This window comes from Lynx rufus, unplaced genomic scaffold, assembly GCF_022079265.1.
Source record: "Lynx rufus isolate CCGP_SWC_20201006 ecotype Redwood Valley unplaced genomic scaffold, mLynRuf1.p SCAF_14, whole genome shotgun sequence".
In the NCBI taxonomy this organism is placed as follows: domain Eukaryota; kingdom Metazoa; phylum Chordata; class Mammalia; order Carnivora; family Felidae; genus Lynx; species Lynx rufus.
The window spans coordinates 28,034,443-28,056,576 of NW_025814828.1; the positions used below are offsets into that span (position 1 = coordinate 28,034,443).

At 38.0% G+C, this 22,134-nt stretch overlaps 1 protein-coding gene across 2 annotated transcripts in view; it reads right to left on the bottom strand.

The window, feature by feature from the left end:
• The window catches only part of DMD (dystrophin), a 1,630,689-nt gene that overhangs the window by 1,452,944 nt on the left and 155,611 nt on the right, over window positions 1-22,134 (bottom strand). For both annotated transcript variants that reach the window (XM_047076051.1, XM_047076052.1), the window contains exons 5-7: window positions 18,801-18,983; window positions 17,930-18,111; window positions 442-592 (exon numbers count right to left, since the gene is read on the bottom strand). In XM_047076051.1, coding sequence (XP_046932007.1) covers window positions 442-592; window positions 17,930-18,111; window positions 18,801-18,983 — 516 coding nt within the window. The remainder of the gene's footprint in view (window positions 1-441; window positions 593-17,929; window positions 18,112-18,800; window positions 18,984-22,134) is intronic.

A 22,134-nucleotide genomic window follows, 5' to 3' on the forward strand; every position in this document is an offset into this window, starting at 1 on the left:
TAGATTCTGTATTTCATAGAAAAACAATGTTACAGATGTTCATTTTAATCAAACTTCACCTGTTCTAAGACTGTGAACTGAAGGTAAAAACGTACAAAAAAATCATGTCTTATTAGTTAAATTTGCATTGCAAGTAATCCCTACAGAGTCCCTCTTCCAAGAAACCAAAACTTTAATAAATCACATATCCAGTGTTGTTGTCCTCCAGGAATGCATTTGATATTTTTTCAAATATGAAAAGCCTAATTATGCCACATTTGAAAAACACAAACGTTTCAGAAAATATTAGGTAAAAATGACTCTCAAACTCTTCTTAACTGAAGCTTTAATTCTTTCCTACCTGTAAACCCTGATATATGTATAAATGTGTGTATATAAAACACATATGTATACACAGAGATTGTTCTCCAGAAGAAAGCAAACAGCATTAAATATACTAACCTTATGTTGTTGTACTTGGCGTTTTAGGTCTTCAATATCAGGTCCAAGGGGCTCTTTCTCCATTTTCCTTGTTCTCTCTTCTGTTTTAGTTAGCCAATCATTTAGCTCTTTCAGTTGCTGATTCTGAAGATCCATTAGAACTTTATGTAAGCTGAAAATGTGAATGATGTCTATTACTACCTCTATCAAAATAACTTTACTTATTATTAAACCTAGAAGATAAAACTGTTGATGTTTTAATCTATGGCATGTTCACATTGTTTGGCATCTAATAGACATTAAGAAGAGAAGCAGAGCCCATGATTAATCACCACTGAAGTTATTCTTTCCCCGACTTATTATAGTTCATACATCTTGAGTTTTAGAAAGTTTCACACAACTAACTAAATGTGAACATGTTAAGTAAAGTGTGACCCAACTCTGATAATTGAACTAACAGCATATCCTGGAAATAGTTCATTTAGACCTCCATTATTTTAATATGTATGGTGATTAAAGATGGCCACAAATTTTTTGCCACTCTGCCCCAGAATCTACTTCCCATCCTCACGAATATGGACTAGCCTTGTGATTTGTTTTGACCAACAGAACATGGCAGACGTGACACTCTACGAGTTCCAAGTATAGATGCTGTAAGGGAACAAGGAAGCATTTATACTCTGTCTCAGAACCCAGCTGCCATGGTGTTAGAAGACCAGGCTACACTCCTGAATGATGAGAGGCCATGTTGTAAGTGACTCTAGAGGATAAAATGCTATCTTAAAAGTTGAGCTTCCTGCTGAATGGAGGCCAAAGAGTGACCTCAGCCCTATCACAATTGCAGAACAACCACCGAGATGAACCCTGGCCACATCCCTGCTCTACAGAATCATGATGTAATTATAAAGTATTGTGTTAAGCCACTAAGATTTAGAGACATTTGTTATGCAGAAATAGGTAAGTGACACAGATGTATTGTTTACAAAGATGTAAACAACAGTGGGCTGGGTAATGAATTTAAAGCCTGGCTATATGCCCTAAAACCAACTTAAACCTTCTCAATTAGATTGCCAGCATCAGGGACAAGGGACAACATCTTGCTTATCAATCTGCATGGTGAGGATGAAAATTAAAACAGGTTATTTTATCCATACAATAAAAATAGGAGACTCAAATGAGAAGTGTTAATACCTATTTTGAAGTAAATGTTCTTCATGAAGACAGGTTTAAAGCACTTTTAGGAAACTACAGTATGCTGAACATTAATCTTATAACACTAATAAAGAAGACATAATTTGAATTAGGAATTTACTATTGTGATTTATACAATTTTTACCAGAAATTTCCATTAGTCAGCAGGTTTAAACACACAAAATACACACATAGTTGAGGGTTTAATATAATTTAGATTTCACCATTTACTGATCTTTTACCTTTCACAGACACATGTTCACTGAGGCACACTGCAGTCAAAAGCCTATGAGAATAAGCTTTCATTTATCAAGCAAAAAAGACAGTCATCTTCTTTTTATGAGAAGTAACATAACTGAAGAAGCACCCATTTAAGTAAAAGCAAAAACTCAAAGATGCTAGTTTAAGCCTCTTAGATAAAGAATATCATCCTTACATTGTAAAGTATATAAATCATTCACTTTATTGGTTCAGTCTACCCCTTGAGAACTGACCCGAGAATAAGATTTCATGAGAATTAGCTACAGTATCACTCTTTACTTTTGTTGTTTTTCCTGCCCAGTTTGTCTTTACATTAAGATACAAATCTCACCTTTGAAAAACTGAAGAAAAATTCCCACAATGTTATTTATACTTGAAGAACTATTACAACACACATTTGTTCGAGTTAATAAGCAATTTAATTTTAAAATATTTACTTCCTTTTTTGTAAACTTTTAGACAGACATTTCATTCAACAGATATTCACTGAATTCCACACCTATGCTGGAAACTCCTAGTGAGTAGGATGTCCCTGTGGGGAAGCCTCTGTGAAGAGTGAACTTTGTATGGCTTTCCTTTGGCCTTTAAGAACAATTTTTTAATGTTTATTTTTGAGATGGAGAGTGCCAGTGGGGGAGAGGCAAAGAGGGCGGGCGGGGGGGGGGGGGCGGTGCGGGGCGGACAGAGGATCCGAAGCAGGCTCTGTGCTGACAGCACGGAGCCTGATGTGGGGCTCGAATGAACCATGAGATCACAACTGGAGCCAAAATTGAATGCTCAACCGACTGAGCCACTCAGATGGCCCTAAGAATAATTATTTTCACTATAATGTTCAAAAATGTTTTTGCTTTCCCAAGGCTGTTACTTTAGAAACTCTTAATTATTCAGTAATGTCTGGTCACTATTTACTGCTTTCCGTGCAGGCGTTATATGGAATAAGTTAATAGGTGGTAAAAGGTGCTATGCTTCCTCTGCTCACTGAGGCCTGCAAATAGACAGCCTCAATACATGCAGGTGAATCGCAAGCCAGAGTTCTCAGAATGAGCAGCAGGGAAGTGAATGAACAGTGGCTCCTGGCGATGCCTGAGCAGAGACAGAAACAACCACTAGGAGGCACTACTATCAGAAGCCTGTTTAGAAGCCTTTGCAACACAAATGCCCCTTTTTTAAATGTGGTAGAAGAAGGGGTAACTTTAGAAAGGGGTGGGGGATAACTACCCCTTGGGTGAAAATATCTTTAAAATAAATTTTTAACTATATTGATTAACATGTATTCAACACTTTTCGTGTGATAACTCTGTTAGTAACCATAAAATGCACTATTTCAGTGGATCCTAAATGATGGAATGAGATCTATTTGTGCTTTGCAGAATGATTTTCATGGCAAAAGGAAAAACTTATGAAATTATTTTAGTATGTCTTGGCATATATCTATATGGCTGAACAATATATGCATGTGTATGTTTGTATACACACATACATACAGTGAGCCTACATATAACTTCAATGCATATATAAAATCAAACAGTTTAGGATGAAGCTAAGTAAAGATAATTATTTTAAGAAGGAGTCTTAAATATAATAAAAGTGCAGGGGCAACTGCGTGGCTCAGACAGTTAAGTGTCTGACTCCTCATTTCATCGCAGGTAAGATCTCATGGTCTTGAGATCAAGCCCCGTGTTGAGATCAAGCCTTGATGCTGACCCTGCTTGCAATTCTATCTCTCCCTCTCTCTCTGCCCCTCTGTGGCTCGCAATCTCGCTCTCAAAAGAAATAAACATTTTTTTTAAAAGAAGAGTGCAGATATGAAAGAAATTGTGAAGGTGGAACATGACTGACATGTTTGAAAAACACCGAATAATTACATTTGGTCTTCATTATCACTTACTGAGGTAGATAATACCATTATTCTTTTATTTCTGAGGACAATGGGATTTGGGAAGGTTAAAGAACTTGCCCAAGTTGTCTCAGTCACAAGCTAAGACAGTATATAAATGCTAAACTATCTGTGACCCAACTCTGTGCTCTTAACTTTGACTTATCTTCCTTCTTTATGGACTTACCTTCCTTCTTTATGTTAGGTTGGGTCATATGAAGCTGCTAATACATGAGTTTTCATTCCATGAAAATGACTATTTCATATTGTTCAATTTAAAATATTATTAAAGTGAAAAAGAAATTCCACATTTCCAACTAACATTCTAAAGATGCCAATAAATTAGGGCATTTGTCAAATTCATAAAATAAAAATCTACCACCCATGGGCAAGAAAAGAGTTTGCTTTCTCCTTGGTTTCATTTTATGGTTTTCAGGTGGTCATTTGGAAAGGCCTGTAAAAGCGAAAGGAAAATGAAGGATAAATACGTGACTGGCAATGGAGGGAGAAGACCGTGAAACTAGAACAAACTAGTGCCAGACTGGAGATAGTTCTGACAACATCTAGAGGCAGAAGCATGTCAGGATATGATGCTGGGAACTGCTACAGCCAACTTCCAATTGTAAAATCATTTAAGGACATAAGGAGGCTACCAAAACCAATAAACTGAAAGGAACTAGAGACTATCATGGCAAGTGAAATAGGCCAGTCAGAGAAAACTATCACATGATTTCACTCATACAATGACCTAAGACATAAAACAGACGAACAAAGGAAAGAGACAAACCAAAAAATAGACTCTTAAATACAGAAAACAAATTTGTAGGGCACCCGGGTGGCTCAGTCAGTTGAGCGCCCGACTTCGGCTCAGGTCATGATCTCACGGTTCATGGGTTTGAGCCCCCATGTCGGGCTCTGCACTGACAGCTCAGAGCCTGGAGCCTGCTTCGGATTCTGTGTCTCCCTCTCGCTCTGCCCCTCCCCCGCTTGCACTCTCTCCTCTCTCTCTCTCTCAAAAATAATAACTAAACATTAAAAATTTTAAAAGAAAAGAAAAGGAAAGAGATTCGGTAGCTGCCAGAGAGGTACTGGGTGAGGGGATGGATGAAATAGGTGAAGGGGATTAAGAGTACACTTAGCTTGATGAACACTGAGAAACATATAGAATTGTTGGATTATTTTATTGTATACTTGAAACTAATATAACACTGTATGTTAATTATACCCTAATAAAAAAAAAAAAAGAAAGAACCTCAGATTTTGATGGCACTATGGAGTCATATTCTTAACGTATAGCTATCGCACCAGGGGATTTATTGTAATATAAGACAATGACATCCTTATGGTTTTAACCAGGGCTTCCCAAACTTTAATGTGCATACAAATCACCTGGGGAATATGTTCTACTGTGGATTCTAAGTCTAGAGAGGGGCTGAGAGTCTTCATTTGTATGCCCAAGGGATACCAATGCTGCTGATCCATAGATCACACCTTAAGAAATTATACTATAAGGCACTTGGATTTGGGTTATTTGTTAGTTGCAGTAAAAAAGCATTTTAAGGAATACCATTTTCCCAATAATTTTACTGAAGATCTGTCTCTCACTCCACACCCTGCTTCAGGGACATACCTCTATGAACATAAAGGAAATTGGTGCAAACATAGAGTCTGCTTTACAGAGACTTTGTTGGACTGTAGAAAAGCATTTCTACTCTAGCCAGTACTGCCCAATAGATCTTTATAACAACGTAAATGTGTATCTGCATTATCCAATACTATAGCCACCGGCCCCGTGTGGCTATTGGACACTTGAAATATGGCTAGTGTATGTAAATGAGAAACTGAATTTTTACCCATATCTAATTATAATAATTTAAATTTGCAACTAAAAAGATGCATGTGGCTAGTGGCTGCCATATTGGAAAGCACAGGTCTACACCGACAGATAACTGGCTTGACCATAGCAAGGAATCCTTACTGGGCAGTCTTTATCCATAGTATTTTATTATGTCACATAATATTTATAAGGAATTATATCCTGAGTTAAATTATCTAGCAATAAATATAAATAGGATTTTCTGAAATTTTGGTTCTCTAGACAGACTTATACATGCCAAAACTGTACATGTTTTCTTAAATCTCAGCCTATATTTTATAGTGTAACTAGTGTTTCTTGGGCTTTATGGAAATACATTATAAAATATATAAAACTACTTATGAAAACATAATAATATGGTAGGCAATATACTAATAACTATGTAAATGTATAGACTTCATAAATCCTAGAGACTTACTATTGAAAATTACCAAGAAGGGGCGCCTGGGTGGCTCAGTCAGTAAGCATCTGACTTCAGCTCAGGTCATGATCTCGTGGTTTGTGGGTTCGAGCCCCATGTCGGGCTCTGTGCTGAAAGCTCAGAGCCTGGAGCCTGCTTCGGATTCTGTGTCTCCCTCTTTCTGGTCCTCCCCTGCTCACACTTGTCTCTATCTCTCAGAAATAAACATTGAAAAATTTTTAAAAAATTACCAAGAGGGCTAAACTATTTAATAAACTAGGTTCTCAGGCCCAATTTCCTATACTTCATAATGACTTGCTTATATGCAATTCTCAAATAAGAAATACAACTAATGAAAGGAGGTAAAATATTAATGTGAATTTACAAATTACAAAAGAATCCTCAGTGGTGTTAAAATATGCATGTTATACATGCAAATACAATACAATCACATGATTTAAGCTGTCAATAAAACCTATATATTTGATTTAAGGAGGGCTACCAGTATGAATTAGAGAAACTGAATTTTTAATGCACTTTTTACTTTCAAATGCATGCCATTTTGTAACTAAAATCACACTGATAAATACCAAAATTAATTTATTTCCTTATTCAAACTGTTGGCCTGAAAATCTCAGCAAAATGGTTTTAATGACTAGATTATAGAGTTTTGATTTTAGCTCACAAATTGTTTATGTACAACTAGATGTTCCAGGAAGGCTGAAGTATACTTACATATGTAGTTATTTTAACCCCCTTGTATAGGTTTTTGTTTCATTTCCTCTGTTACAAAAGTGATCGATGAAGGTGATGTTTACACAGCAGGTGTTTATTAAAACTATCACACAATGGTGATTTAGTGCAATTTAAATCCGACCAGGTGCTTCCAGTGAATATCCAGGGTCAAAAATGAGTGTGTTGCTTTAACTTGAACCAGAAGCATGGAGAAAACATGGAGGCAGGTTTAGGACACATAAAAATGTCTTTACTGAATTATTTATAAATTAATAATATTACATAAGGAGTACATTATCTACTAAATAATCATTTTGACCTTGTACACTTTGGGGCATTTAAATATCATTTTATATATGAATAACAAATTATATTTATCGTGTGTCTGACAATAGATGTGTTACTATAATTAATCCTAATGATGCAGGAACTGATCTTAGCCCCAATTTACAGATAGGGAAACAAAAGTATACCTGGGTCAAAGGGCAAACAAGGGGAGGTGGGAAACTGGGACTCAGGTGGTTTGGCCCTTGGGCCTACTTTGCCATCATGCTGTACTGTCCGCACTGATGTTATTTTTTTAGAGCTGATTTTCATACCTATTCCTCATTTCATTTATATCAGTAATTATCAAGATATAAAAACAGAAGGTAAAAAAAGGTCATTTAGTGGGTTTTTATAGCGATTGTCATCAATGGATAATTTTGTTCTTTGTTCTCACCAAAATGAAAAGTACGGTTGTTACTATTGGGACAAATGCTCTTAGCATAACGTTTACATTAATGGTAGAAACCACAATACACTGAGACCCGATTTTCCTCACACATATGGTGACAAGGTAAAATAAATGACCAGATATTTTAAATATTTATAACGTTTCACTAAATGTAAGAATCAGAGCATGATATATCCTAGGCAAAGCAAAACCGACAAAAAGAACCCCACCTTGCTTTAAAATAGGAAAGCGATATTGATTTTTTTAAAGGAAAGTTTCAGTAATGCATATACAAACATACGTAAAGGTTTTTGTTGTATGGCAGTAATGAATGGGCCATATGAAGCACATTAGTAGTTTTCAGCTCTCAAGGTTTGGGATATTTATCAACGCTCAATAATGAATACCGTGTGAAATACAAGGTTCAAAACTGAGAATCCAGTAAAAGCAACGACCTCAAATGTGTCCAACTTTCACCATCACTGTTACATGGATACCACCACCTTTCCCACCCCTGCGTCCACCACCGCTGTTGGCCGGTTCCCATTCTGAATTTCTGAAAGTGTAGTATGTGCATCTGTGCAGTGGCCCCCCTGCGCCCCCCTGACTCAATAAATACATCCTCTTTCCTCCAAGTCCTAATCATCCCTTAAAAAAATCCGGCTGCAAAGGCTGACAGTGGACACTGGTCTTCGAGCTACTACCAGTAGAGTAGTTCCCATTGTAGAACGAAGAGAGGCAAAGGTCTAACCAAATCATATAAAGAGGCTTTCCTCGCCCCTAAAACCAATGCGTCCACTTCCTCTCTACGGCACCACCACTCCCACCAACTGGTAGGCTGACATGTCTCTTGGGCCAGAAGAGAAAGCAAGAACAGGTCATGTACATTTATCAAAAGCTCCCACTAAGCCTGAAAGTGCCCTGCAGCTTGTATTACAGCTTGTATTACAGCCTGCAGCTTGTATTACAGCTTGCAGCCCGGTCTTGGAGGCCCCAGTGTTTACTCTGCGACCTCACAATAAGTATCTAAGAAAGAATTCACCTGCGAAGTTCACCTTCCAAAGGCTAGAAATAAAAATAAATTGTCAACCCTCCCTCAAAATTAGATGCGTATGAATATTTATTTGTTCACTGAATGGAATGTGAGAAATAGCAGTGTGCCTAAAAAGGATTCTGTGAAACAAAAATGAACCACTGTTTCCAAAGTCCTAATCTATTTTTCTCCTCTGTCCATATAACTCAACAGCAGTTTAATTATTGACATTCTTCAACTATCCAGAGCAAGATTAAAGTTCAAAATGCAAACAAATTCATTTGCATTTTGAAAGCATAAATTCAAATAGTAACAGTAACACAATAAAGAAACTGCATGGCTGGATGAAAAGATTCTTGCGGCAAATACATTATGGCAACCCTCAATTCAATCTTCCTGATTAAATACTTACAAAGTAGATGAAGACACTCGCAGATGTCATCACAAACCAAGGACTACTATTAAATACAATGATTGAAAGATTGTTTAAATTATCCCTAGTAAGAATGAGAAATGTTGACACTCAGAGATCACATTCATTTCTATGGCAATAGAAGCCTACTCAAATTCAAAAATTGTGTCACTATAGAACATCTGGCACGGTGCCTGGCATATACAAGACACATGACAAATATTTCGTGAATGAGTAAGTGGTATCATTGAATTATCAATCAAATATAAGACATAATACAAAAAACAGGAACACTTTCCCAATCTGAAATATCAGAATTCAGATTATTACAATGTCAATTTCCATAAAAGCTGCTCCTGTTAAGGATGTCTATTAACCTAATTTGAACCATTTTTTAGTCCTAAATCACAAAGACATCATTTTTCCTTTTGTCAGCTCCAGCACACTGTTTCGCAAACATGGCCAGCACCCTCCTGCCTCTGGAATTTTCCATTTGTTTGCCTTTGCCCCAGCTACCTGCATGGCTTATTTCCTCCCTTCATTTAGGACTCTGCTTAAATATTACCTCATCAGAGAGGCCTTCCCTGAGTGCATACATACGACAACACACACAATGATGTTTCCTTCTCTAAATCTATAGCCTACTTTCCTTCCCTTTTAGTCATTTCTCACCAACTGATACATTATACGTATTCTTTAACTAACTGTCTCCTCCCAAGAAGAATGCAAGCTTAATAAGAGAGGGAGTTAGTCTGCTTTGTTCACTTAGATTTCCCCAGTATCTAAAACAGTGCTGAGAATATAGTAGATAAGAATTGTTAGTGAGATGGATGAATGAATGACTAAACTTAATTTTCTAATTATCATCGTTTATCTTTGTGAAAAAGCATTCTTCCAAAAAATCCTACTCTCTACTCTCATTTCTAAAAATTCCAGAGATTGGGCTTTCCTATTTGCAATTTAAACTATAAGAGTCATATACTTGTTACTACTTGAAAAAGGACTATCCATATTTTAAATGCACATTATCTACACAAAAACAAATTGTGATGGTCAGTCATATCCATATTTGAAAAGGACTATCCATATTTTAACTGCACATTATCTACACAAAAAAAATTGTGATGGTCAGTCATATCCATTTCAACCTGACCAGATTGCTGTATGTTAATTACTGCTGCTTATTAGGCCAGTGATTAGTTGTCAGTACGCACACATTGTCCCTCTTGTTTCTTCTTTCACAAAAATCTTGCAATTCCATTAGTCACCCGTGTGAGATAATATTACCATTGAAGGATTAAATTAGACATCACCAGCATTGTTTATGGAGCTTCTAAGAAAATAGTTCAACTGTTTGTCCCATCCCTTGATAGAAAAATAGGGACAAAAGATATTAAAAATAGTGGTCTACAAAGAAAGAGTATGGATTTATACTATTCCGTAATTGTGCCAAGAAGATCAGTTCTTGTCAAACTTTAATGTGCTTAGGAATCACTTGGGATCTTGTTAAATGGCAGATTCTGATTCCATAGATCAGACGGAGGACTAATTCTGCATTTTTAATAAATTCTCAGGGAATGTTGCTCCTGCTAGTTCTTGAACCACCTCGATCTCTAAGAAATTCTCATTGTAACACTGTTAGAAGAATTTAAAAATGAATTAACAAAATGGTGATATAAAATCACACATAAGAGTCTGAGATATTGCATCGTTAAAACGCTCACTACAACACATTTATCTGACAAACTGGAACTACCTGGAAAAATTAATTCATTTGTTCATCCATTCATTCCTATATTCACATATGCGATAGGTCAGCTACTTCACTTGGGAGAAAACCCACTATTTGTTCAGCATCTCCTTTGCTCTGTTCACTTACAAAGGCCATCTCATTTCAAGACTGGAACATACACTCGGGGGAAAAGAGATGAACCAGATTTGTGAGACATATTTTTCTCTCCAAAGTGTTGATGGTGATTCACGACTGTTTGCCATGTTAGGGCTTGCGTTTCCACCCACATACTATTCAGATCTCTCCTCCTGCTGATGTAAACCAGGAAGTAACTTCACCTGGCCTCCTTCCTGACTTGCTTTCATTTTCTTCCTTCACCACCACCAAGGCTTTACTTTCCCCCTGCGTGTCCTAACCGCAATTATCAGAGAAGCTGATGGAACTTGCTGCGCTTATCTTGATGAGTCCTTGTAGAAATGTCAGGAAATCTCTTTTTCTCTCTGCAGGTTGCATTTTTCAATCAAATTAATTAGTTTATTCATAGAGAAGAAGATTTGCTGTTGTCCTTATGCCAGTTGTCTTCTCACGCTTCCACAGTTGGAAATTTTGACTTTTTCTTCTCTCTCCCTCACCTCCCACCATCCGAAGGGTATTCTCCAGCATAAAAGGAATCCAAACAAAGATGATTTCACCTCCTGTCCATAAGGTTGCCAACTTGAGGATGGCAACAGGCACTGTCCTGTTTTCATTATTTTATTTTAACTATGCGATCAGGGGCACTTAGTTCTTTCAAATTTCATAAATAAAGATTTTTAATTGACCGATAGCAGCTTATGTTAGTGCCAAGGCTACCTTAACAAACTTCTTTACTGCATTAGCTTCATCATCAGCTCACATCTATGAAGGTATCAGAATTGTAGTGGAAAGAAATTTATAGAATTTAAGAATCCAATGGAAATGGAGGAATAAGAGGAAAAAAGGAGGGAGAAGCATCTGCATGTTTATGTTTTTTACTGGCATTTCTTTATAAAGCGCACTTCTAAATATTTCCGTTGCAAAATTTTAACTTCAAATGTAATTTCAATTACCTTGAACAAAATCCCTCACCCCCAGAGAACACACCCAAGATCACAGCCTTTGGGGGAAAAAATCAAGGAGGCAATTAGAACAAGCTGGGGGAAAAAAAGTGAAAAATATATAGGAAGCAAATTATTAACCATTATGGTAGAGTTAAAATAATTAGCCTATGGCTAGTCATCTTATTTACAATGATGATCATTCTTTGCATTTTGTAATTATTTTGCATTCACGATCTACTTTTTCATACTCTATGTCAGCTGATATCTTCTCGAGGTGTGCCAGGTTCATAGAAGTGCTGCTGTTTCAACAATCAGTAAGTGAGAATCACAGAGGGGAAGTATGCAACCCCAGTTCACATAAACAGGTGATTAAGAAAGTGAGACCTGGGGGCGCCTGGGTGGTTCAGTCCGTTAGGCATCCGACTTCGGCTCAGGTCATGATCTCGCGGTCCGTGGGTTCGAGCCCCGCATCGGGCTCTGTGCTGACCGCTCAGAGCCTGGAGCCTGTTTCGGATTCTGTATCTCCCTCTCTCTCTGACCCTCCCCCATTCATGCTCTGTCTCTGTCTCAAAAATAAATAAACACTAAAAAAAAAAAATTAAAAAAAAAAAGAAAGTGAGATTTGGGGTGCTTGGGCAGCTCACTCCAGTGAGCCTCTGACTTCAGCTCAAGTCATGACCTCGTGGTTCACCAGTTTGGGCCCTGCATGGGGCTCTGTGATGATAGCTCAGAGCCTGGAGCCTGCTTTGGATTCTGTGTCACCCTCTCTCTCTGCCTCTCTCTCTCTCTCTTAAAAATAAATAAACATTAAAAAAAAAAGAAAGAGAGGCCTTATCCCTTTGGCAAATCTGAGTAGATTTATGGTTAGGTAGAAATAGGAGCATTTTGTTACCCCTGTATATTTTTAAATTTCTTGTTTGATAACTATTAATGGTTTGTGGGATACATAGTACTTCCTAGATGCGACCTGTATATAGCTAACATTTATGTGTATAATGCAAGGATACCTATTTCCAAAGCAAAAAGGATCCTGACTAGGGCAACCGCTCAGTTGCTTAAGTGTCCGACTCTTGATTTCAGGTCAGGTCATGATCTCACAGCTCCTGAGTCTGAGCACCGCACTGGGCTCTGCACTGACAGCATGGAGTCTGCTTGGGATTCTGTTGCCTTCACTCTCAGCCACTCCCCAGCTTGCTCTGTGTATCTTTCTTAACATAAATTAAACTTAAAAAGAAAGGATCCTGACTGTTAAAAAGGCAAAAAAATAACAAAACTATGTATAGCAGGAGTAGTTTATAAATTAACTGTTGGGCTAAAATAACAGAATATACTCGTGGCATACCACAACTACCACCTGGCATAAGACCTGTCATTTTTTACTTGGGTTACTGCAGTGACCTTATAACTGCCTTTCCTCTCCCAGTAGCATGACTGAGATGTTCTTTACCTGTCTCACCCCTACTTAAAACATTCTGGTGGCTTTTTCTTGTATGATAGGGAAAGATAGGATCAAATTGGCAGAGAGGGAAACGTTGGGACCTGAGGTGGGGAAAAACACAGATTTTTGGAACGGTGCTGGGAGCGTTACGGCAAACCCCCTTGGACATAAGGTTCCTCTTCAGAATGTAACAGACACCACCTACTCCCCCTCAGGTTCCCCTCAGTAATCTGACAATCAAAATATCTAACTAAAATAAGTAAAAGCATAAAGCTTATGCTATAAGAGGGACAGTATGACCCTAGTCTGATTCCTCACACAATGGAATGGAGCCAATCATGAATGGAGGACCCAGCATGTAGAGTTATGAAGCCAGTGAGGGTAGAACCTGAGAAGGAACAAGGGAGAAGGGAAAGAGGGGGCAACCAGAACCTTATAAAACAAAGACCCTTGCCTATAGTGGGGGGTATTCACTTTTAAATGCCCCATCTCTGCAAAGAGAGCTTTCATACTATTCTCACTTTCTGATCTCATACTCCAATAAACTTTGCCTGCTGTTCATTTTGTGTCCACCTCTTCATTCTTCCAAGCGGTGAGACGATGAATTCCAGGTACTGAGGTAAAAAAAAAAAAAAAATCCTGGAACACTTGCACTTCCACTAGAACTCCAAAGCCCTTTTCTCTTACCCTAACACCACCATACAAGAGGGGACCCTTACCTCTCTTTTAACCCTGTCTCATACCTCCACTACCTAACCTTCCCTCCTGCAACTTTCCACTCATGCTGATCCTCGCTCCCTCTAACAAGCCGGTTGTTCCTATTTTAGTGCCTTTGCATTGGCTGTTCCCTCTGCCTGAAATGTTACTCTCCTGGTTAACAAATGGTAGTTCCTTCTTGTCATTCAAATTCAAATTAAATGGTTAACACCCCAGAAATAACATTCTTGGATCACAAACACTAAATATCAGCTAGGAGTAAGTTTTCTGAGGATATTAAAAGGCGCTGTGATACGGAGATGCTTCTCCCACCTTTCATCCTCTGGGGTTCATTTTTTTAAAAAAAAAAATTAATGTAGATTCATTTTTTTTTTGAGAAAGAGAGATAAAGAGAAAGCATACACAAGCAGGGGACGGTCAGAGAAAGAGGGAGAAAGAGAAAGAATCCCAAGCAGGCTCTGTCCTGCCAGTACAGAATCCAATGTGGGCTCAAACTCATGAAATGTAAGATCATGGCCTGAGCCAAAACCAAGAGTCAGACATTTAACCAAGCATTCAGGTACCTTTCTCTTGGGTTCTTTCTTTCTTTCTATTTTTTTAAAGAATTTTTAAAAGTTTACTTATTTATTTTGAGAGAGAGTAAGTGCAAGTGAGGGAGGGGCAGACAGAGAGGGACAGAGAAAATCAGAGGCAGGCTCCGTGCACTGTCAGCATGGAGCCTTATGTGGGGCTTGATCTCATGAACCATGAGATTCATGACCTGAGCTGAATTCAAGAGTCTGCAGTTTAACCGAGCTACTCAGGTGTCCCTCTTGGGTTCTTGTTTCAACAGCCTCTCTAGAGCTAAAGGAGATCTGGGACTTAAACTCTTATGACCAATACTTTGTCCCTAATGCCTGGAAATGTATCTGATATCTTGAGGTACTCCATTAATATTTGTTAATACTTATGTTTCTGTGTGTGTGTGTGTGTGTGTGTGTGTGTAGAGTTTCGTGTGTGTGTGTGTGTGTGTGTGTATAATTATAGTACATATATAAATATATACATAATATATAGTTATAAGCTTATATGTATTCCCAGTTAGTTTTTTTTGTTGTTTTGTTTTTTACATTTATTAAAAGATAGCAACTTAAGAATCCTAGCATGGTTTCGGTTATATCTTATATGCCCAGACAAACTTTAATTATCATTCCTCTCATCACAAAATCTATGCTTAGGCAGGGATGACAACTTGGGATGGGGTCTATCCACACTCTGTCTATGGGAGGGAGAGATGAGAAATGCAGAATGATCCATTTTTGTTTGCTAGCAATTTATCATGCCTTCCTACTTCATAGGATGCAGAGGTTTGGAAAGAATAGGTGATGCTCCCTATGAAGCTCATCATCAACAAAGCTCATGAAAATAGAAAGTGAATGGGTAGCAATCTATAAAAGCATGAAATAAATCCTAGAATTATTATTATTTTTTTAAATACTGATGATATCCTATTGTCATAATTAGCTCTTTGGTTCCTTCAAAAAAATCTATTAAGAATCAGGTCCAGCACGGTTTGCATAATGGCTTATCTCAATTAGATTTTAATAGGTTTTATGCATGAATACACACAAAGTTAGGGAAAGTGATATGGAAGACTTACTTTTACAACCTTACAAAAGATTTCTGGATTTGCTTTGCAAAATCATACTTTGTGTATGGGTATTTCAATAAACTGTCCAGAAATGACTGTGTGCTACAGGTGGTTCCATATTAGTGTCTCATTTTCAAAACTCTATGTTTTAGCAAAAACTATGCCAGCTAAGAGGCCGCCCTTGCCTTCCTAATAATCATTCCAAGTGCTTAAACACATACCAAAGTGCCCAAATCTTCCCTCAGGACAAACGTTTTTTTTTAAGTTTATTTATTTATAGAGAGAAAGAAAGAGAGAGAGAGTGCACAAGTGAGCAGGGGAGAGGCAGGGAGGGAGGGAGAGAGACGGGGGGGGACCCCAAGCAGGCTCCACAGCATGGAGCCTGATGTGGGGCTTGGACTCACGAACCTATGAAATCATGACCTGAGCCAAAATCAGGAGTCAGACGCTTAACTGACTGAGCCACCCAGAGACCCCAGGACAAACTGGTGTTTTATGCCAATCTTAGCTAAGGACTGATGTTGTTATTTTAGCTTTTCCATCCTCCAGCAGGATGGGGGTAAAGCAATTACACACATACATACATATGTATGTATGCATGTTTGTGCATGTGTATGTGTGTAAATATGGGCATGTGCACTATCATCCACATATGTGTATCTATGCTATTATCTATCATCTAATAGTAGATATCCCTTCAAGACAGGCATTTTTTAAAGTAACCTTGCTTTTAAAACTGACTACAAATTTGGGATTTTAAGTTGAATTCACCTTTTCTTGTAACTCAACTCAAAGGTAATTAATTGATTAGCATGAACACTTCATGCCATATTGTCAGTCTTACCTAAAAAAAGGGATTGGTGGGGCACCTGGGTGGCTCAGTGAGTTAAGCATCCAACTTTGCTTGGGTCATGATCTCATCGTTCATGAATTAGAGCCTGCAATGGGCTCTGTGCTGTCAGCTCAGAGCCTGGAGCCTGCTTTGGATTCTGTCTCCTGCTCCCGCTGCACCTCCTCCACTCGCACTCTGTCTCTCTCTGCCTCTCAAAAATAAATAAACATTAAAAAAATTTTAAACAGGGATTGAGGGTTTGATGGGGGCACTTAGCCTCCAGGAGGGAATGGGAAAAGAGAACATAGGAAGGAGAAGACAGTGGTTCTACCATAGGATTTTAAAGACAAGCAAATTTTATCTGAGGTTACGTTAAGTTGCACAGATCAGTGAAAATAGGAAGTTGCTACCTGAAGAATGTTGAGACACGACCATAAGTAAGAGAGGTTCTGTATCTTATAATTTATGATAATAAATGGGGGGAATAAATGAGTCAACCCTTGGGCATGGATATGAGACTGACTCAATTATTAGAATATGGCTGTTGTAACTCTAACTTCTAGGGTTAGTTGCAATCATCAAAATGGGCACATCAGGGGAAAACGTCAGTATGTATACAGACTCATATCTCCTGGTTTGGAATACCAATATTTGTGAAAATTCTATCCTGCATATGCCTTATTTATTCTTTCAAAAGACAGGAGTTTAAAAATGTGTTTTCCCCCTCCCTATTGTCACACTATAATTTAGTACTGAAATAGCAATCTTCCCAGCATATCTAATGAGCTTCTTTGGTCCTAGTTTAAAGCTTTTAATCTTCATAAATAATAGCTAAGTAAACTTAAGGCGCTTGGACAATTTCTTTAGCTTAATGTATTCAAATCCACAGTTGGCACTTCATTTCTTTTCATTTAAAAATAAATCTATCTTGTCTCGATAGGCTCTACATGAATACACACACCTAACAATATAAATCAAAGCAACACATCCAGAATGATGAGATCTACTTGTTACCTTTATAAGAAACATGCCATTTTCACAAATATCTCAAAAATTCTTTTTTGATAAAGTCAATATGTATTCTTAAAATAATACACTACCATATAGTACTTGCACAAGGATTTCCAAACATAGATTAGAAGTAATTTTTTTCAAGAGGATTTCCATAAACACATGAGAAACTAATATTTTGAGAGCTTTTCCTTCAGAAGAGAAGTTTCCTGTCAACTGTGCCTAACAGATGATTTTATGTGCATGGTTTCCTGTTTACATTTCTGTTGCCTTCCATGGCCACATTTTAATTTTTTGGAAAAAACTTAGAAAATATTAACTGCGACAACAATTTTGGCAACTTTGAGAGCAGAGTTCTGTAGATAATGGTTCTTCTATCCAACCTCTCCACATCAATCACAAAAGTGAAAAGCAAAATACAACAGACATGAAAATGCAATCTGAACATGCCCTAAAAAAGAGCTACATGTTCTAGGAGCAAACTGAGAATCCCAACTTAAATGAGAAACTGTATCAAAGTAATCATACGTCCAAAACTCACTATTTTTAGGAATTAAAAACAAAGACTTACTTGCTCTGTTTTTCCATGCTAGCTACCCTGAGGCATTCCCATCTTGAATTTAGGAGATTCATTTGTTCTTGTACTTCGGTTTCTTCATCTTCTGATAATTTCCCTGTTCCAATCAGTTGACTTCCCAGTTGTAGCACATTACCAACTCGTCCCTGATGAGATGTCAAATCCATCATGTACCCCTGACAGGAAAAGAAGGTGAAAAAGTGGGCGCTTTAGGTAAATCATTATGGTTTTGAAATTTATTATTTTTTTTGCAATTTTCAATTTGTAGCCTATGTAAATTATATTCCAGTAAAAGGATGTGAATTTTTATTTAAGAAAACCCAATAGCGTTTTAAATATGAATTAAGGGCAACTAGTAGCCTACCTCGCCTTCCACAGAAGCACATCCTGAGATAAGGATCTGTATGCAAGTGATGTACTAAGTAAAAGCTCCCAGAAAGACATGCAAAGGAGCCAAAGTAGCAGAAAATAGGACAGCAAAGGGGCGGAAAGCAAGTTAAGTGTGTCACTTCAAGAAAAGTCTCCCATGGAGGGCGGTGTAGCCTGATACCACATGGGTCCTCCAGAGCGTCTGTTATAACTCAGCATCACTTTGACCCAAGAGAAGGGAGCTGGGCTCTCATATCCCTGGCATGAGTCACTGGCAAAATGAGATCTCAGCAACTTTAAGTGTCATTCTGCAAGACAGAACTTTAAATGCAGGCTGTTGGAATCCCACGCCCATCAACAATGATTTGTTTCCATCTCAAAATAAAAGCTAAATTACCAAAGTACAAGGATCTCACAGAGTAACTGAGATAAAAAGAGGGACTTGTCATTATGACAAGTCATGTGCTTGGTTTCATCCATCAACGTTTTGCTTTACCTCGTGAGTATGAAATTGTTCTTTCACTTCTTCTACATCATTAGAAATCTCTCCTTGGGCTTGCAATGTGTCCTCAGCAGAAAGAAGCCATGAGAGTACTTCTTCTAAAGCTGTTTGGTAACTGTCCAGGGTTACCTCAGTCTCCATTGATGAACGGCCAATATCATCAGGAGTTTCCAAGTGCTGCACAATAAAATAAATTGGGTGTTATACAATGAGTATCTTTGCAGACTGTTCCAGTACATTACATGATAAATCGAATGAAATATTTAAAATGCTAGAAATGTCCACTTGCATTACCAGAGACATGAACAGCAGACACATACAATACCAAGTCTGCATTTTAACATCTCACAAACATACACACAAATTCTCAAATGGCAGTTGAAATCCACTTCAAATTAGTATTTCATTAAAGCTTTTCTGGATTATAGTAAAAATGAATTAATACATCATCTCTTCATGCTGTATTTTAAATGCTACCAATTTTCAGCCATAGGTAACTTTTTCATTTTATATTTTCAATCATTTATACATAAACATTATTGGTATTATATTTACATACTTTTGCAATGGCATTAAAGGAAACATCTCTTCCCAAGAGAAGGGAATGAACTATTTCTGAAAATTTAAAGAGCAATAAAGTTATCGGGTTGAAAATAAATGAGGGAAACAGATGAAATTTAAACAGAAATACCTCATTCACACAACTGAAATTTCTAACAGTATGATGACTTCTATAAATTAAGCTTTTATTTCCAGAAGGCCATGGTTTCAGTAGGAAGGCATTATCTTAGAAGATGTAAAATATGAAGCATTTGCTTCCACATTCTTTTAAAAATGTTGATTTATTTTTCAAAGAGAGAGTGCATGAGTGGAGGGAGGTGCAGAGAGAGGGGGACAGAGGATCTGAAGCAGGCTCTATGTTGACAGCAGAGAGCCCGCTGGGAGGCTTGAATTCATGAACTGTGAGATCATGACGGGAGCCAAAGTCAGAGGCTCAACCTACTGAGCTACCCAGGTGCCCCTGCTTCCATATTTAATTAGTAGGATGTTAAGTAAGATTCCCAACAGTTGTCTTGAAACTCTGAATTTCTGAATAAAGCTGAGAACAACAGGTACAGAGTCCATAATTCTAACAAGAAGATCCAGGCCACCTATGAAGGCACTGCTAAGAAGGAACCAGAAGACTGGCCCCACCACTTTCAGCCCATTACCTAGCGGAAGGTATAGAAGAAGTACAGTGACTGGAGAAAACTGATGGGGAAAGATTCTTTTGGAGTAGAGGGAGTACCAGGCATGTCCATACCTCCTCCCCACCTCAAGCTAAGTAATGGAGACTTTAAAAGACTCACCTGTATATAACAGGTTAGTTTCCAGGATGGAACACTGACCTCTAAACCTGGTTGGGTGTTAGCAGGGATTCAGAAGCAATGGGACCAGTACTACCAAGTACCAGGAGACAACTCTTGGGGTAACTAATGTGTCCGCTGCTTTAATACTAGGGCAATTGCCAACGGTAAGAATTCGAGTAAATAAGAAAATGTGCATGAATTTTTATTTGGGTCAAGTACACTCATGGTACATTGCTGGGCTTCAAATATCTTAAGAAAGATGGCATTCAAGAGGGTTTCCTGCTGAAGTAGGGGATACAAACAAAGTGTTGACATAGTGAAGCAGAGCAAAAATATTGAAGAAATGTTTGGAGAGGAATCTTCTGTATACTCCAAAGACACTAAGCAAACACCAGGCCCTAACAAACAGGGTTCTGCAAAGGAAACAAGAGGCAGCAAAGAACAAGCAGAAGCTACTTGGGAGACTGCATGATCTTGTCTAGAAAAAAAATCCTCCCTTTTGATGGCTTTCCTCTGACAGGTCTGCCTTGAATTTCTAGTCCCTCTCAATGCTGGGCCTTATCCCACGGAGCTGCCAGCACCAACTTAATTGTGCTCTTCCAATAAATGCTCCTATTTTGAAACTTTATTATTAAAAATTTCTTCAACTATTAAGTCCTCTAAGATGGAGAGACATTGGGGGAGGGCTTTGTGTGATATTTCCATCAAATGATGCATTCTTCATGTGTTTCTAGAGAACTGGCAGAAATATGTCATCCTGATAGGTCAAGATCACCCAACTCTAGCATCTCGAATAGCAAAAGGACCCTGAGCACAAGTCAAGGCAAATTTCTGAAGGTCTTAGGGGTTTGAACAAGTTCCATGGTGTATCCTTTCTCTCCAGCCCTAATTACTATTAATAACAGATATCAAAGTCAGCATTAAGAGGAGAAAAGTCACACAAAGGTAGCCTGGGAGATGTATGTAGTCAAGAGCAGCTTCATAGTTGTGCAACCTGAGCAGTGGTACAGTGCCCCAAGGCTCAGAAACATACCTTGCTTGTTTTAACTGTTCCCTGACACTGCCCTTAATAATGTTATCTTTGAACGTGGGTAATGGAAGTGAAGTCCAATAAGGTGACAAAGGAAATGTGCAGGGGAAGTAAGTATAATATGTGTGTTGACCCCCATTTGCATATAGTGTTACTGACGTGCCATGAGCATAAAATTCGGGTGGACACACACTATGCGGGGATGGAGCAACACTCAAGCCCGTGCAAGGGAAGTATGTCTACGAACGACCGATGGCACTAACAGCCCCAAGAACTCGTGCTTTCTGTTTGAACCAGAACTTGCTTCAAAGGCAGAAAGAAGGCAATTCTAAGAAAACAAGAATGACCACAGAGCCCTTGGATATCCCTTCTTACTTGTATTTTGTTCCCATATTAGCCAACCATTTAGGCTGAAATTGAGGACACAAAAAGAAAGGGAAAGGGCAACCCCGGGTTCCTTGTCCTTTCAATCCTGCCTTACTCATCAGAATGATGAACGTACAGAATAGGAGTAGAACATGCACCTATCAAGAAGTGAAATAAAAACAGCTAAGTTAGTTGTGCAATGTTTCCACATTAAGAATGAAATACATAGGCATGCACAAGCTACAAAATACAAATTGTATAGTGCCGGTGATTCTGCAGGAGTTAAATGGTCTTATATTTACATTTACAACCGCAATTGCACAATGTAACAATGAGCAATAAAACCCATGCTAATACTTTAAAATTTTAATTTTCTTTGTTCAGTATGAAGTTAAACAGCAAATAAAAAACACAATGGCAAGTCAAGAAAGAGAGACCATGGAATAAAGGAAAACAGCTTTATAGTTTAATTTTAACAGCACTTTCCTTCCTGCTCTTTGAACAAGGGGCCCTGTATTTCATTTTTCACTGTACTGCACATTGTGTGGCCAGCGCTGTGTGTAGGTGAAAAAAAATACAATTC